Source organism: Catharus ustulatus, chromosome 15, assembly GCF_009819885.2.
Source record: "Catharus ustulatus isolate bCatUst1 chromosome 15, bCatUst1.pri.v2, whole genome shotgun sequence".
Taxonomy (NCBI): Eukaryota; Metazoa; Chordata; class Aves; order Passeriformes; family Turdidae; genus Catharus; species Catharus ustulatus.
In genome coordinates this window covers 2,667,408-2,683,999 of record NC_046235.1, presented here as the reverse complement: position 1 = coordinate 2,683,999, position 16,592 = coordinate 2,667,408, and the positions used below count along the sequence as shown (strand labels likewise).

At 51.8% G+C, this 16,592-nt stretch overlaps 2 protein-coding genes across 2 annotated transcripts; one reads left to right on the top strand and one right to left on the bottom strand.

Moving 5' to 3' along the window:
• Positions 1 to 3: 3 nt before the first annotated feature.
• Positions 4 to 5,521, bottom strand: LOC117003318 (histidine--tRNA ligase, cytoplasmic-like). The gene is made up of 12 exons (XM_033073177.2): positions 5,309 to 5,521; positions 5,110 to 5,229; positions 4,701 to 4,796; positions 3,808 to 3,933; positions 3,564 to 3,671; positions 3,019 to 3,117; positions 2,644 to 2,737; positions 2,380 to 2,507; positions 2,052 to 2,294; positions 1,283 to 1,399; positions 848 to 994; positions 4 to 650 (listed from the first exon to the last, which is right to left on the bottom strand). The coding sequence occupies exons 1-12, from the start codon at positions 5,504 to 5,506 to the stop codon at positions 594 to 596; spliced, it is 1,533 nt and encodes a 510-aa protein (XP_032929068.1). The 5' UTR covers positions 5,507 to 5,521; the 3' UTR covers positions 4 to 593.
• A 17-nt stretch (positions 5,522 to 5,538) lies between these two features.
• LOC117003320 (zinc finger matrin-type protein 2) lies at positions 5,539 to 15,654 on the top strand. Its single transcript, XM_033073179.2, has 6 exons — positions 5,539 to 5,641; positions 9,384 to 9,477; positions 10,323 to 10,446; positions 11,467 to 11,540; positions 13,245 to 13,390; positions 14,843 to 15,654. The coding sequence occupies exons 1-6, from the start codon at positions 5,624 to 5,626 to the stop codon at positions 14,984 to 14,986; spliced, it is 600 nt and encodes a 199-aa protein (XP_032929070.1). The 5' UTR covers positions 5,539 to 5,623; the 3' UTR covers positions 14,987 to 15,654.
• The last annotated feature ends 938 nt before the right edge of the window (positions 15,655 to 16,592 follow it).

Below are 16,592 nucleotides of genomic sequence, written 5' to 3'. Positions count from 1 at the left end.
TTATTGGGGGTTTTATTTAATATATAAAAATACAGCCTCTCCACGCGCGCCCCGGCCCGCGTGGCTGCTCCAGCCGCTCGGTGTCCCTCGGTGATGGGACAGGTGCTTCCTCCAGGGCGGTCCCGCAGCTCCGCGCCCGCCTGCGGGTTGGGAGCGGCCCCGCAGCCCCGGTGCCCTTCCACCCTTTTCCACCCCTTCCACCGCCCCCCTCGCCCCACGGCCTGAGCTGCAGGTGCCCAACACACCACGGATTCCCCTTCCCAAATCTGGAGTTCTGCCTGATCCTGCTCGAGCCGCACCACATCCATCTGTGCCACTGCCACCTACAGTGATGGAAATGGCTGTACAGGTACAGGGGCTGTAGGAACCCAAACTTGACCTTCAGAGAAGCTACCCACAAGGTTAACCTGGTGACTGCACTGTCCATAGCTTTAAAACCCTCTTACTCCTCTGTTCTCACTGCCTTAGCCGAGGCAATGAGCCCTATGCTGGTGGATGTCACCCAGACCGCAGCTGGCAGTGAATGGCTGAGGGGCTGGAGGAGCATTCCAGCTGTGCAGCAGTTCAGCCAAGCTGCTCCAGCCAGAGAAATCTCAGGGCTCCAGCCTTCTTCTGATCTCATCAATAAGCTTTTCTCTGGGAATATCAACCTGCAAAGCAAACAGAACAGCATTAGACAAGAGCATTATTAAGGGCTGAGGATACCAATGCAGTTTGTGACTGGTTTTCTGGAGTCACACCATAGTTCTGTGCTATCTAGATCCTCCTAAAGGAACACTGAGGGAAAACCCAGAGCTCTTCAGTAATCTCTAGAGTTTGGAAAACTGGTGTAAAAGGCCATTCTCACCTCCTGTCTTGTTGCAACATCTCGCAGCTTGACAACTCCATCGGCCAGCTCCTGCTCTCCCACAATGGCAGCAAGGGGGATCCCTGTGTCCTCACAGTACTGCAGCTGCTTCAGCAATTTAGGATCCTTCTTGTACAGCATCTCTGCCTAGGAGGGAGTGGGAAGGGTGAATAACTAACCCAACTTTGCTCTAATGAATACTGCAGTAAAGCACCAATACCAAACCCTGCAGCAACCACTTCACTGCTCTGGGCTGTTCTGCGCCTGCCTAGATCTAAAGCTTGGACTTGATGATCTTGGAGGTCTTTTTAAACCTGAATGACTCTGATATCAGAGAGGCACACAACCAAAGGAGTTGCCCTTGATGTGCTACAGCTCCCTTCAGGCTCTCCCTCCCTCACCTGGGACGGTGCCAAGCCCAGGTCATTCCTTTACCTTGATCCCTGCATCCCACAGCTCAGAGATGAGCTTCAGTCTGGCAGCAAGCAGGTGTTTCTGTGGTGTAGCCACCAGCACTTGGGTCTCAGTTGTTCGAAGTTTCTCCCCAGAAGCCTGAAGGGACAGACATGGGACATCCATGGGAGTGACTCTGTGGAAATCTGCAGCTCACACCACCTCACCTCATCTATCTCCAGACCATAACTCAGTCACTGACAACCTGGGCACCTTTAATGAGCCCCTCAGAGATTCTGCATAGTGTCACACTAATTAATTGTGTGCTGCTGTTCCTAGGGGACCCTGGCCAACCTCCTGGATGGGACCATGACAGCTTTCCAATGTTTCCTTTGATTCTTCAGGTACACTTTGCCTCAGCTTCACTTGCTAGGAAACACAGAATGATGAATCTCCACAGAAGCTCTCCTGGGGTTTATTCGAGTGAGCTCACAGCTGTTACCAAATCCATTGTTTCAGAATCCCCAGAACAGAAAACTTCAAGACGCAAGAACAAAGTGACTGGGGCACAAAGCTCACAGCCAGGCCCAGAGCTCAAGGCAGTCTCTAACATTTGACATCTTGACATCTCCTAGGGAATGCTGCCCTCAGCTGCCCACACCTGCATCCTGATGGGCTGCAGAAAAGGACTCTGTCTTCAGAAGGCAGAGAGCCACCCTCTCCCCCGGATTTACTTTCCCTTGAGCACTGCGGAGCTGGAGACTGCTAATAAACAATATTTTGCTTCCTAGAGCCTTCCTGCATCACCTACCTCCAGTCTCTGTTCCAGGATGGAGAAGATGCGCTCGATCCCAATGCTGACCCCCACACAGGGCACCTTCCTGCCCTTGGGATCAAACATCCCCACCAGCCCGTCGTAGCGGCCGCCTCCAGCCACGCTCCCAACGTTGACCAGCTCCTCCTTGTGCTCATTGTCCTGCTGCAGCAGCACAGCCTCAAAGATCACCCCTGTGTAATAGTCCAGGCCCCGTGCCAGGCTCAGGTCGAAGGAGATCTGCAGGGCACAAGGGTGGCCCCATCACCAGCTGCTCAGGGGGACCATGAGGGCAGCACCCCCTGCTGCCCCCACAGCTCCTCACCTTCTCTGTGATGCCAAACAGGGTCAGGTACTCAAAGAGCAGCTTCATGTCCCCCAGCCCTTCCTTGGCCAGCTTGTTCTGGGATAGCTTTGGGTCCTGGAGAAGCCGCTCGATCAGGTCCAGCCCACCTGTGGGGACCAGCCATGCCTCAGGTGTGCCAGGGCAGCAGCACCTAGCATGGGGCCCTGGGCAGCCAGGTGTGTGCCCTCCACCTTCCATCCCCAGCCCAGAACAAGGCCAAGGGCACGACCCCATGGTGCTCACCACGGAGCTGGACATACTCTCCGATGCGATCGGCAGCCTCAGGAGAGAGCCCCTTCTCTCCCACCATCTCACTCCTCACTTCTTCCCACGGCATCTGTAGGAGAGAAGGGCATCAACTGCTACAGGATGTTCTCCTCACCCTCTGTCTCCATCAGCCCAGATGTGCACAACTTGCATGGAACAACAGTCAGCAATCTCACTAATCATGCCTCTCTCTCACAGGATTTTTTAACAAATCACCATGCTTTATTCTTAACCAGGCCAAAGAACTCCTCAAATCCTTCACAGACCCCATCTTAGAACAGCCACAACAGTACCCAGCCTAAGACATCCATCCCAAGACCTGAAGTGTGTCCCCATGAGCCCAAAGCTGACCTTGTCCAGCTTGTCCACGGTGGAGCAGGCAGGAATGAACTTGCTCTCTGGAACACCACAGACAACAAACACCCCATTCAAAATCCGACGGTCGTTGACCTGATGGAGGGAGAAGCACATTGACCTTGAGGACACCCCCTGATGTCATGAATTTTTTCCTAGTGTGTGTGAAGCTGCGGCTATTTGCATTTCCTCATGCCTTTTCCCCAGCACCCAAATTCCATGGGAAGAGGAGGTGTAGAGGTATCAAAACCATCCTGTGTCTCTATGGGTCTAGTCAGATGCTGGAATTCTGCAGAAGACTGTGGTTAGAGAACACAGTGTGGAGAGAACTCTGCTGACTGCAGCCCCAGGAGAACTCCTGGTATTCCCAGCTCAAGGCATGTCCAAGCTGAAGTCCACCCTTTGCATATTCACCATGAGGAGGCCGAGAGGTGGGATGAACTTCTGGGTCAGGCCCTACAGCAGGCAGAGCTACTGCTGTGTAAAACCACAGCACAATGACCTTCTCCTCACTGTGGCACAGAGAACCCACCCAGTCTCACCTTGATGACAAAGTCCCCAAGCTGCAGGTCACTCAGGATCTCATGCACGATCTTCAGGCACTCGGCATCAGGAATCATCGGGTCAAACTGCCCAGCAATGTCAAAGTCCTGGGGGCAGAAGAAGTGATGGAAGCTCCTGGCAGAGCCAAGAGGCCTTAGCCAGGCACACACTGCTGCTCTGCAGCAGCTGGAGCCACTCCAGCTGGGAGAACTCTCCTGGCACTGCGGCCACCACAACACTCACGCACTGGTAGAACTCGCGGTAGCGGCCCCGGGTTGTGGCAGGGTTGTCCCTCCTGTACACCTTGGCCACGTGGTAGCGCTTCATGTTGGTGATCTTGTTCATGGCCAGGTAGCGAGCAAAGGGCACCTGGGCCCAAGGAGTTAAGGATAAAAACATGGAGATCCCCAGCTCTGTAGAAGCTGAACCTCAAAGCTTCCCATCGCCCGTTCCCTTTGCCAGCTGCTTCCCAATTTTTGTCACAATCATGGGGAGATTTTTGGGGTGTCCTGTGCAGGGTCATGAGCTGATGATTCTTGCAGATCCCTTCCAACTTGTATATTCTATAACTATAACCTCTGGGGAGATCATGCCCCAGACTGAGGAACCACCTGAGCTCCTTCAATGCTGGGACAGCTCCATTTCCTCCTCCAGACCCACAGTGTGACAACATCACATACACAAGGACCCTCTCTCATCATTCCAGCCTCTCACAGTGTGATCAGTGGGAATTCAATGCATGGCACAGCTATATGGACATTGAAGGAAAGAGATTTTGTTGAGATGTGGAGGTTGAGAAGGCCTGGGATGGACAACTGCAGCAAACACCTTTCCAGATGGGCACAGCAAAGGTGTAGCCTGTAACTGGGAGGAGATAAAACCAGTACAGTGGAGCATACTGGTGCATGTGACAGCAGGAAGGGACTTCGCTGTGGGCACTGGCCTGACTGGGGGATGGTGTGGAGTCATGACAATGACAGCCAGATCAGCTGGGACGGCCAAGGGAGCTGCCATCACCCTAACAGGACCTGCAGGCAGGTAAGGGTAAGAGTGATCCCTCAAGGCAGAGGTGGCTACTACCTTGGTGTGCCACCATGCCCTCAGGGTGCCACCATCCCCTCAGGAGCACAGGATACGGTGAGGTCGTAGCGCAGGGCCAGCAGCTCTCCTCCCTGGTCCTGCAGCTCGTAGATGAGCTTCGAGCCCTCCCCGTACTTCCCCACCAGCATCTCCTGGGGAAGAACAAAGGGGTTGGTGATCAGGGTGGCTCTGGGGTGAAGGGTTCCCCCGAGATGGAGCACAGAGCTCGGTCCGCACGAAGCGGGCATTACACACATCCCCACTCCAGCCCCCTCGGCCCTGAGTCCACCTCTCCATTACCCCCCAAAAAAGAACCAGGAGTGAACGTCCAGCTGCCCTCCCCACCTGGGGAAGATCCCAAACCCGTCCTGCAGCCCTGGGAGAAGGGGGCGCTGCCCGATCCCACAGGAGGGAGCAGAGGGGAGCCCACAGCCCCCGGGGGAACGGAGCTCCCGCCGCCCTCACCCGCAGCTCCAGCGCGGGGGTGTCGATGGCGGCCGCCCCGTGCCGCTTGAAGCAGGACACGACAGCACTCAGGAGCCGGTCACGGAGCGCCACCTGCGCCGGTGAGTGGTCGCGGGTGCCCTGCGCGGGACAGAGAGCGGCCGTCACGGCAAGGGCACGGGGAAACACCCGGTACCCGCTCCCCACTCCCCGCCTTTACCTTGGGCGTCTTCAGCACCGGCACCCACTCGCCGCCCGCCGCCGCCCGCACCTGCCGGGACAGGGCGCCGCAGTTACCAGCCGGCAGCCAGGACCGGGCGAAGCTGCCGCGGCTCCCAGCGAGGCACAGCGGCCCGAGGCTGGGCCCTGCCGGTTGGCATCGGGCGACGGCGGCGGCGAAGGGTCCGAGGCGCAGCATGGCCGGCACCGGGACACCGGGAGCGCGAGCACGTGACCGCGGCGGGACACGTGACCGCGCGGGAGCCGCGCTTTACGGCGCCGCGCGACAGTTCCCGGTGTGTGCCCTGAGCTCGCCATGGCGTCGGGCAGCGGGGTAGGTGCTGCCGCCGGGGCTGCCCCCGGGGCCGGGGTTACCCTCGGGGTGGGCCCTCGGTCGCTCCCGCTGCTCGTACCGGGCTTGGCAGGGCCGGGGGCAGGGCCCCGCCGCGCTGCGCTCGGGGCCTCTGCCAGGCCGCGGATGAGGGATGTGGCGGGGCCGGGGGTGCCACGGTGCGCGGGTGTGTGCGGGATGGGAGGGGGCTCATCCTGCTCTTTTGCCGTGTGTGGGCGGTGGAAGGTTGAGGTTCTTCTGAGACGCCCCGATACTTTCAGGGCTGGAAGTGGGGTGGCCCCACCGCGATCCCGCCCGCCAGCGAAGTGGTGGAGTCACCGTCCCTGGAGGTGTTTGAACATGGCACTCGGTGCCCTGCTCTAGTTCACGTGGTGGTGTTGGGTCCCAGGTTGGACTCGATGATCTCCGAGACTTTTCCAATCGCTGTATTTCTATGATCCTCCTACTCTACGTTCAGAGTTCCGCCTGTCCCAGCCAGGGAGCAGGAGGAGATTGAGCTGCCTCAGCCTCCGGGGTCCCCACCCACCTGCAGCCCCCTGGGAGCGACCCCCACCCCTCTGCAGCGGCTGGGCCGTGGCTCATGCAGGTGCTTTCTTCCCTTCCCTCCAGGAAAAGGGTTGCCTTTTTCCTGTCCTGATGGAGAAACACCTCTGCAACTCCCTGACAGGAGAGTGCAGCCAGGTGTGGGTTGGACTCTGTTTCCTCTCATCTTGTCGCTGGTTGTCAGAGAGCAGGCTGAGATGTTGCAGTAGGGGAGGTTTAGATTGGAAATCAAGAGCAATTTTTTTCCCAGAAAAGGTTGTCCAGGGAGGTGGTGGTCACCATCCCTGGAGGTGTTCAAGGTCTGACTGGATGTGTCACCCAGTGTTCTGGTTCAGTGGGGATCTGTTGCAGCATGGATTTGATGATTTTGGAAGTTTTTTCCAACCTGAATGATTCTGTGAGTGTTAAAATGGGATGGGTCAGGTAGATGCTGCAGGTGTAGCCTGACTGGAGAGCCAGGCTGTTTGAACACCTCCAGTGACATCCCAAAGCTGCCAGCAGCATAGGGGCTGTGTTTTTGAGGGGTTTTGCCCCATCTTTCCTTCCTTGAAGTCACTTACTGAGAAGCGAGGCACTGCCCAGAGAAGCTGTGGCTGCCCCATCCCTTGGAATGTTCAAGGCCAGGTTGGATGGGGCTTGGAGCAACCTGGGATAGTGAAAGGTGTCCCTGCTCTTGGCAGGAGGGTGGGATTGGCTGATCTTCAAGGTTCCTTCCAATCCAGGACTGTTTCCATAAAGTGGGGGAGGTCAGGAGTAGGACGTCTGTCTGTGAGGAGGCTGGAGCCTGTGGTTTATTGTCAGCTGAGGCTGTTGGGTTGAGCCTGGCTTGAGACTCTTGTGTTGTTTAACAGGCTTTGGTGCTGATACTGAGCACATCTGGTGTCCATCTCCAGAGGGAACAGGAGATTGTTGGGCACTTCTGGTTATTAGTATTTGTTATTAATTTGGGAAGTATTGTCTGTCACCCAAAACAGCTCTGAGATAAAGATTTTGGGGGCTTGCAGCCCCCTTGCCTCCACCAGAGCAATTCAGAAACATCCCTTCGAATATTGTCCAACCCAGATCTTGTCACGCAGTTTAGTTTAATTTCTTTCCCCACGCCTGGATGAGGCAGATTGTTAAAAGAGCTGCAAAAGACTCTTTTCCTTTTATTGCAACAGGAGAGAAAAGCAGCTAATAAACCTCCCCCTCTGCAGGCTCCCACCAGCTACAATTTGTGATAATGCCTGGCATGCAGGAGAGTCTGGAAAATACCCCCAAACGTTAATTTACACTCAGTGATATTTTCTTTTCTTTTGCTCAGGGTGGTTAATAAAACCTGTTACGACATCCTTAAAGTGCTTAAGAAGCTCTGGGAATAAATGAGAATTTTTCTACGCCTCCCCAAGGCATTTTCATCCCTATCAGTAGTTGTTCGTTCCATTTGAAGGATTGCCAGAGGAGAGAACTTTAAATGGCTGTGCTGCTGCTGTAGCTCCAAATGGGATTTGTGTCCTTTGGATTGTGATTGGATTCTTGATTTGGCTGAACGGAGAAGGCGGTGGGTTGGGGGGGATGGGGGCTCCTTCTCCCCCAGAGGTGTTTTTAAATACATCTTGTCCTTTCTTTAATGTGAAACTGAGAGGCTCTCCCTGCCACGCTGAGGGAAAAGCTCTATCCAAAGGGGGGTTATCTGCTCAGGAAATTCAGGAACTGGCTGAGTGAAACCGTGACTGATCCCAGGTGTGGGGGCCTGAGCTGCAGATGGGGCAAATACTGGGAAGAGCTTGAGCTGGGCTGGTCAGAGTGGATGTGAGTGGAATAGGAATTTTTGTTCTATCACTTCTACCCTCAGCATTGGGGACTGAGTGAAGTCCACCCCAAAAAAGTATTCTTTGTATTCTTCAATGCCAGCTTCACCTGAATTCAGCCTATCTTCATGCACATGCTGTGTCCAGCTCCAGAGCCCCAGGATAGGAAGGACATGGACCTGTTGGAGTGAGCCCAGAGGAGGTCATGGATATGCTCCAAGGGCTGCTGCCCCTCTGCTGTGGAAACAGAGAGCTGGGGCTGTTCATCCTGGGGAAGACTGAACACCAGTCTCTGTCCAGAGAGACCTTGGAGCACCTTCCAGTGCCTCAGGGGGCTCCAAGAGAGCTGGAGAAGGACTTTGAACAAGGGACTGGAGTGGCAAGACAAGGGGGAATGGCTTCCCACTGCCAGGGGGCAGGGTTAGATTGAGTACTGGGAGGAAATTCTTCCCTGCGAGGGTGGTGAGGCCCTGGCACGGGTTGCCCAGAGAAGCTGTGACTGCCCCATTCCTGAAAATGTGCAAGGCCAGGTTGGATGGGGCTTGGAACAAGTGGAAAGTGCCCCTTGGTAGGGGATACGGAACAAAATGATCTTTAGGGTCCCTTCAACCCAAACCATTCGAGGACTCTGTAAAGTATCCTGTCACTGCTACATAGTTCTGTGGAGCTCCCAAAGGACCAGCATGCCTTGGAGGTGTTTCTACCCTTCCCTTTGTGAAACTGCAGGGGCAGGACAGCAAAACCTGTGGATTTTGTACAGGTGCTTCCCTGGTACCTCCAAGACAGAGTTTCAGAGCTTGTTCTGGTTTGTTTGTACATGTGCTCACTTGGAAATCCCACACTGGTGCCTGTGATTCCATGGCAAGCTGGGCACTTTGATGCCTGCAACACATAAACACTGCTGAGAGCAGACAGGCACAGCCTTCCCTGCTCCTGCAGTGTGACCAAACTCTCTGTAGCTTGGGCTGTGTTTTGCATCTTCCTTGTGTGACATTGCAGCTTGTTGGATCCTTTTGACTTATGGAAGAAGGAGGTGTAATCCTGCTGCTGTGTTTGTCAGGGGGCATTTCCCAGGTCTTGAGATCCATCACTTTCAATCCCATTTGAGTCTGATTTTCAAGGCAAAAGCCTGGATGATCGTCTCAGGAGCTGTTAAGATCAACTCATTTCTTCTTTTAGTGCTCTGAAATTACTCTAGTAGTAGCTAGAGGCATGCTGAGAGTGATTATCTTAAACCACATCCCTAATTCCTGGATGGAAGGCAGAGGACAGAGGGATATAATATAATTCTCCTAATTTGCTGCCTGTGAGCCTAGTGATTCCACCTCTTTACCCCCTCAGAAGTGATCAGACTGCATAATAAATGTTCATGAACTTTGTTTCCCTCCCAGACCAAGAACCTGGACTTCCGTCGGAAGTGGGACAAGGACGAATATGAGAAACTCGCAGAGAAGCGGCTCACAGAGGAGAGGGAAAAGAAAGATGGTGAGTAGTGTGCTGGCTCCAGGCAAGCTGTGCTGGATTGGCTCTGAGGCTCCCAAACCCTTGGAATTTTGGGAGGGAGAGAGCAATGAGAAGTTGAATCCCAAAGGGAAAGAGCTGGCTTGCTCCTCCCCTTTCTGCTTTGTTTGTCACCGAGTGTATTTTTTGTGGACACTACTGAAGGCTCGTAGAGAAACCTAATCTGGTTTTTTCCCAAGTTGTTAACTTTTCTTAGCTCCAGCCTGGATCTTTCCCAGGCTGGGGATTTTTCTAAGAGACAAAACAAGGAAAAAATGAAAGAACTACACAAACAGACACCTAATGTTAACCACCAAACCCATGAGTGTCTCATGATATTTTGCAAATGACATATTTTCAAAGAGGTGTTGCCCTCTTTAACCAATAAGTTTTTTCTACCTCGTTTGTCACAATCTCCTTTATGTAAGTCCATAGCTTTCTTCAATAAATCATTCTTTCTTACTGCTAGCAAGAAAAACCATGTTGGTGTATTTTCACTGCTTCCTAGCAATACAGCAACATTTTTTTTTTACAAAAGAAATCACTGAGAACCTTTCCAGGGGCTGACTCTTTGGGGAAGGAGGGGAACAGTTGCTGGAAACACGATCTCAGAATATGACTCAAGTCAGAGCTGAAGATACCTCAGAGATGTACCTGGTTCTAATAGGAACCAGGAAACAGTGAGGAGGAAATCATATTCTTTACTGCTTTAAAAACAAAGGTGCGTTTTCTGCATGGATCAGGTAGTCCCAGATACCCAGCAGGCCCCTCTGTACCAAGAGGAACATGAAATCCAGCATGTCAAGCTTGACTTTTTGTTTATGTTTTAGGCAAACCAGCTCAGCCCGTCAAAAGGGAACTTCTGCGGCACCGAGACTACAAAGTGGACCTGGAATCCAAGCTGGGGAAAACCATTGTCATCACCAAAACTACCCCTCAGTCAGAGATGGGAGGGTAGGTTGTGGTCTTATTGAAGTCTCAGAGTCATGCTGGTTAGACTGGGAAGCTGTGACACAGCAGGGACCCCTCACAGGGGACCAGGAGCTGCTCTCCTGGGTTTGGAGCCTGGGATGGTGGGGCTGCATTTTTCTACACCTAAACTGTGTCTCCTGGGGTAACATTTGGAAGAGACCCAGCAGGCTGAGCCTCTTTGGACATTATTCCTTGGTATCAGTGTGGTCCACCTGTAGGATCTCTGCTGCCTGCTTGAGTGTCTTTAACCAGGTCTGCTTGCACTGAGGCCAGGACTGCTGCTGATTTGGGTATCTGTGCACTGGGAATGGGAGAAACATCCAGATAGCTGTTCTTAGGAATGGTGTTTGGCCACTGTTTGTGTGACTCATGTCCCACCAAAGTCTGAAAGGGTTCTGAGCTCACCCTAAACTATCAAAAGCATGAAAAGGATGTGTTGAGTTGATGTCACCCCAGGAGTGAACCTTTTAGTCTCCCTGGGCATTAGTGCCAGGGAGATGTGCAGCCCTGACCAGCATCTGGGGATGGCACTTCAGCCCCTGGCTGGACATTTGCAGCCGTTCTTAAAATGGGCAGAAAGCACAGCTGTACTCCTCAGGGAGTTGCACTGTGAGGTGATAGGGATGGTAGCACTTACCTTGCAGCCAGGTGAGAGGTTGTGGAATGGAAATCTGGGTTTCTCACCAGCCCTGCCTTGGGGGAAGGCAGACTGTATCACAAAGTCCATCTCACCCAGTGGGGTGTGACTGCAAGGGGAAGCTGCTGTGGTTGGTATCTTGCAGAGCAGCTCAGAATTTGGTTTTTATCATGTCAAAGGGGTGTCAGTATAAAGGTTGGTGCCTCCATGGCAACCCTGTCCATTGGGTGTGCTCTTCCCTGGGACCCTCTTGTCTTGGAGAAGTGTCCTGTATCCCCAGTGACATGCAGATTGTCTCAAATAGCTGCTCTGTGGGTTGAGCTTTGTGCCATGCTTTGGGGTTCATTTTTTCTGTCTCCTGACAGGTATTACTGTAACGTGTGTGACTGTGTGGTGAAAGATTCCATCAACTTCTTGGATCACATCAACGGCAAAAAACGTAAGGACCATTTCTTTGTGGCTGAGTTGGAGGGACTGTTCCTTTTGTGCATCACTCATGTCTGAGGCATGAACACTTACCCATGGATCAGGGAGCTTAGGAGATCAGGATGTAGAAGCTCATCATGAGAGCTGTGGAGGTGCTGCCCTTATCTCCTGACACCTTCCAGAGTGCTGCATCACTTCCATGGAACAGCAGAAGCAGTGACTGGTGTACTCTGCTTGCTGGATATACTTTCCCTATCTATCATCTCAGTGCTGTGAGAAACCCAGGGTCAGAAAATTCTAGAATAGTTTGGATTTGAAAGTACCCTCAGAGTCATCTAGTCCACCCCCCAAATCATGATGTCTCTGTAAATCTGGAGAGAGGCTTTTTAGAGCACTGGAACTGTGAAGAAGTACTTAGATATGTAACAGGTCTGGGACTGGCCCTTTTTGGATCAGAAACCTCTCTGTAGAAGTTGAGTATAAAGCTCAGAACTGTTGGTACCTGAGCTCCAGAGTATGGATCAGGACTATACCCTTATTGATCTGACTGTGGGTATTGCTTCTCCTTGTTCAGAGAGTGGGGAGTGTGGAGAAAGTAAAGGAGCAGCAGGACACTGACGCACTTTGCATGTTGTTCCTACTCATGAAGGTGTTTTTGGCTCCTTGTGGAAGTCAGAAAATCACCCCTTTACAAAAACGCAGGGATGTGTGGACCTGCACACAGGGCTGTTTGAGAACAGGTTCAGAAGAAACCCAAGGACTGGTTTTCTGTAGCTCAGAAAAGAAAACAGTGTTTTAAAAACCTGGGCTTTTATGTGAATGGGAGGAAGGTGCTGTGTCTTGTTTGACACGTTGGAAGATGAGCAATAAGTTCATATGAGAGAATCTGGAATCAAAAATCCTGGCATGGCTGTGTGGATGGGCATGAGTTGTAGGATTGAGCTGGGATTGGAATGTGGCTGGTGTCACAGTACCTTAGTGTGAGTATGTCTGGGAACTTTTAAACCAGTCAGTAAGTCTGGCTCAAACCTGCTGGTTCTTGGCAGCCCTCTCACTAATTCCTGGTGTGTAGTTTAAGCTTCCAAGTGCTGCTGCATCCCTGGGACAAACATGTGCAGGGCTGCTGGAGCGAACAGGCTGTTTGGATCCACTCAGGAATGTGGGTTGGAGGCATTTCTGGGGGTGGCCCCATCAGCATAGGCTTACCCACAAGTGAAAAACTGTGACTCTGCTCTGAAGAGCCACTGAATCAGAGGCCTGACTTTATATTCTCTGCTTTAGCTAGGAATGTCCTGTGTAATCAGGATCTCTGAGTGCCACTCATGTCTTGTTTAGCATTGCCCACAGCTGAGAGATGCCAGCCTGTCAGTTTTATTCTGACTCCTTTTTCAACACTCCAACTCTTTTTTTTATTCCACTGGTCCAAGATTAAATTTCCTGAAGCATAATAGCACCAACATGACAGGGAGTATCCAAATAAGGAGCCTTTAAAGAATAGTCTGTGGTCTTGCTGCAAGTAGTGTTTGGATTGTTGTGGGTTATGGTATCCCCCTAAAGCCCACCTCCCCAACCTAGGAAATCCTTAGTCTGGCCCTGGAAGGTACTTTGAGGGGGATGACAGGCAGGAAGGTGGTGCTGTGCTGTTAAAATTGGGATCATGGATGGAGAGACTTGGTGCAGAACCCTGAAGTGTTGCTGATTCCACTGTGTTCTCCAGACCAGAGGAACCTGGGCATGTCCATGCGGGTGGAGCGTTCCACACTGGACCAGGTGAAGAAACGCTTTGAGGTGAACAAGAAGAAGATGGAGGAGAAGCAGAAGGATTATGACTTTGAGGAGAGGATGAAGGAACTCCGTGAGGAGGTGAGTCTGGGCAACAACTGATGAAGCAAAGCTCTCCAGAAACATTTTGGGAGAAAATCAACCCTGATTCCTGCTCTGGTTCCTCAGAAGTGTTGTTCTTGGTAGCATGGGCTTCTCATCTGCTCCAATGAGTGGGATTTGTTTTTCTGCTTTTGAAAAGTTTGTATTGCTGTCCCTGGAAGCTCTTTTCCCCTCTTTCTGTGTGAGAATAACTTTTGATGGTTCAGATTTCCACTGAGAACAGTACAAGTCCATTTTTTGTCTCCCTCTAGTTGTGTTGGAACTTCTGTGATCTGGTAGTGCACTGCATTTTCATCCATTATCTTCCACAGCTCTTAGGATTGCTGGAATTCCCTTCCACAGGGCATTTGCTTCTGTGTGGCTTCCCTCAGTGTAGAAGGGTTTTGTGAACAGCATGCTGTTGTGCAAGATGTGTGAGGAGGTGATAAAAGACAGCAGATTCCTCTCAAACTGGAGTTTTGGTGTTCATAAACATGAAAATCAGTTATTTGAAGACCCAACAAAGTTCTGACAGCTGAGAAGCTTCTATGGGTGCTTCTCCTCTATCAGCAACCACAAGGTTACAAATCACTGCCTGTTTGAGTCTCCCTGCCCAAGACCTGAGCTTTGCTTCACCACAGGGGAGCTCTTTGGGTTGCTCACAGAGCAGCCCTGTGCTCTGCTCTTGGCCAGGCTGTGATGCTGCTGAGCCCCATCTGTTTGGGGGATAGGAGGGAGGTGCCCCAACAGCAGAGGAAGTGCTGTGGGTTGAAAAGCTGCTGCCAATCAATGGATGGTAAGAAAGAAATCAGCAGCAACTCCTGGTGTAGCTTTCTGCAGGAGTACAGCAGACAGTGATGAGAATGGTGGGAGCAGTTGCTAAGTTGGGAGCTGAAGCCATGCTTTGGTGTCACCCAGTACAAACCTGGCTCTGTTCCAGGGCTCGTGATCCTCACAGAGCAAAGCACTTTGATTAGAGCAGCGCAAACTCTTTGATGCCAAAACCCCCCTCAAAGCCGCTCAGAGCTCCGGCTTCTGTTGCAGTGAGCAGCTGTCACTGTGCCAGGCTGAGAGCCAGCAGGCATCACAGCCACTGCCACGAAGCATTGGACAAGGGAATGGCCTCCTGCTTTCCAACCAGCTCCTTCTTGCCTCAGCCTTGAGTCCAGGCAAAACTTGTGATGTTTGCTCAGAAGACAGTTTGATAACGCTTCATTTTGTTGATTTGTGTGTGTGGCTCTGCTCTTGGCCTGGGAAATGGGGTGGTCTGGAGTCGCTGGTGAACTTCCTCCCTGAAGATTGCAGGCCAGGATTTCTGCTGTTTATTTATTTCCTCAGGCACAGCTTGGCTGCTGTGGGCAGGATTGGTGTTAATTGTGCAGTACCTGGTGTCTCAAAACTCCTTCAGCTCAGGAGGTGCAAATTATTTTGCTGTTGTGTCCCTTGCTGCAGGAGGAGAAGGCCAAAGCCTACAAGAAGGAGAAGCAGAGAGAGAAGAAGAGGCGGGCAGAAGAAGATTTGACCTTTGAAGAGGATGATGAAATGGCAGCTGTGATGGGTTTCTCTGGTTTTGGCTCAACCAAAAAGAGCCACTGAACAGCTCTGGACTCTCCTCTTTCTCTAAACAGCTTGTTTTTACCCAGGGAATTCCGGGTAACTCTTCAAAGACTTGATTGAGGACTTGTATGTGAATCTCCCAGTAGAAGTTGGCTGGAAGAGTTGAAAAGCGATTCCATGCTCTACCTGTGCTGCAGATCAAGCTCTGCCTCTCATTAGCTTCCCTTCTCCTTGTGTGTCCTAGATCTGGCTGCTCAGCTGCTCTGTGGCCGTGTGTGTGCAGGGAAGTGCTCTGTTGGGTACATTTTTTTGTCAATAATGTGCACATTCTGCACAGGTGGCCTGGTTCAGGATTAATCTAGTTGTCAACCAGGCCCTACTTGTCACCCAAGCTGTGTTTGAGGTGCTGGGAGGGATTCAGTTGCTTTTAGGCTCATAATGAAGGAAATGTGCCACAGCAAGCAGTGTGAGAAGTGCATCTTTATGGCTTATGCTGAGCAGAGCTGGTGGCTGCATGGAGTCTGGGTTGCTGAAACTTTTCTGTTTTATCTGCAAGGGAGACATCCCTCCTTTTCTTTGTGTTTTATCCCATAATTTCAGTATCATTAAGGTAGGGGAGAAATTGCTCCCCATGACTGGTCTAGGGTAGAGCCAATGAAAGAAAGGTGTGTACAATTTGCCAGAAATAAATGGAATGTTCTAATGGGCCCTTTGGTGGGGGTTTGATGCCTTCTTTATTTTGAGAGCTTCTGTTTCCCACCAAGAAGAGCTGCTGGGGTGGCCTTCTGGGGACCCCACTGGTGGCAAAGGTGAGGTGTGTGCCTTCCTCTCCTGGCTCAGCTCCCATCTGCCCTAGGCAGGCCATTGCCATCATTCTTGGCTTTTTGAAGTAATTCTGGAGATGGGTGTAGGAATATGGAAGGGGAAGGGAGTTCAGGGCTGGGGACCTTCATTCCCATCAGGCAATCCAAGACAGGCTGGGCTGAGTTCCAGATTTTACCAGCCTTAGTAAATTAAGGGCCATTTTTTTCCTGTCTACTGGCTGTCAGTGTCTTTTCACCTCTGCCTTCCCCTAAATCCACTTCATTTCTGCTTTTATTTACCTCAGTCAAACCTTGTGTGACTCATTTCCGTCTGCAGTTAGGATTTATATTTTGCATGGCTGGGTTTTCGTAGCTCTGTCTCGCTCTCCTCTCTCTTTTTATGTATATTGATGAAATCCTTGTGCTTGCCCTTCTCCGTGCTCGTATGAAATTTCCAGCCTGGGGAAGGCTGCAGTGTTTAGCCTGCTCTTTCTAATACATCTAGAACAAATCCTGTAATGTTGTGCTGCTGTTTTAATTCCTTAATCTTAGCCTGCTGACAGCTTCATTGCCTCAGGTCTTTCCGCTTCAATTCAGATTATAATCCCCGTTGAAGATGCTATTGAAATGATATATAGCCAGTCAGATACAGCTGTCCTTGGAGGTTTGACCCTTTTAACTTGGCAATCCTTTGACTTTGGCTCTCTGAGCACACGGGCTGGGAGGGCAACTTTCATTCCAGCCACGTTCCTAGCGCTGTTCAGGCTGCAGCACGTGGCTCCGGCTGAATGGGAGAGCGGAGCCGCTCGCGCCTTTGTGCCCTCCGGGATGCGAAAGGGATG

Coding starts and splice junctions, on each gene's coding strand:
- LOC117003318 (XM_033073177.2), bottom strand. CDS start 5,506: ATGCTGCGCCTCGGACCCTTCGCCGCCGCCGTCGCCCGATGCCAACCG. Junction 3,672..3,807: donor ACCGCGAGTTCTACCAGTGC/GTGAGTGTTGTG, acceptor TTCTGCCCCCAG/GACTTTGACATTGCTGGGCA. Junction 2,295..2,379: donor TGTTTGGCATCACAGAGAAG/GTGAGGAGCTGT, acceptor TGTGCCCTGCAG/ATCTCCTTCGACCTGAGCCT.
- LOC117003320 (XM_033073179.2), top strand. Junction 9,478..10,322: donor GGAGAGGGAAAAGAAAGATG/GTGAGTAGTGTG, acceptor TTTATGTTTTAG/GCAAACCAGCTCAGCCCGTC. Junction 13,391..14,842: donor TGAAGGAACTCCGTGAGGAG/GTGAGTCTGGGC, acceptor CCCTTGCTGCAG/GAGGAGAAGGCCAAAGCCTA.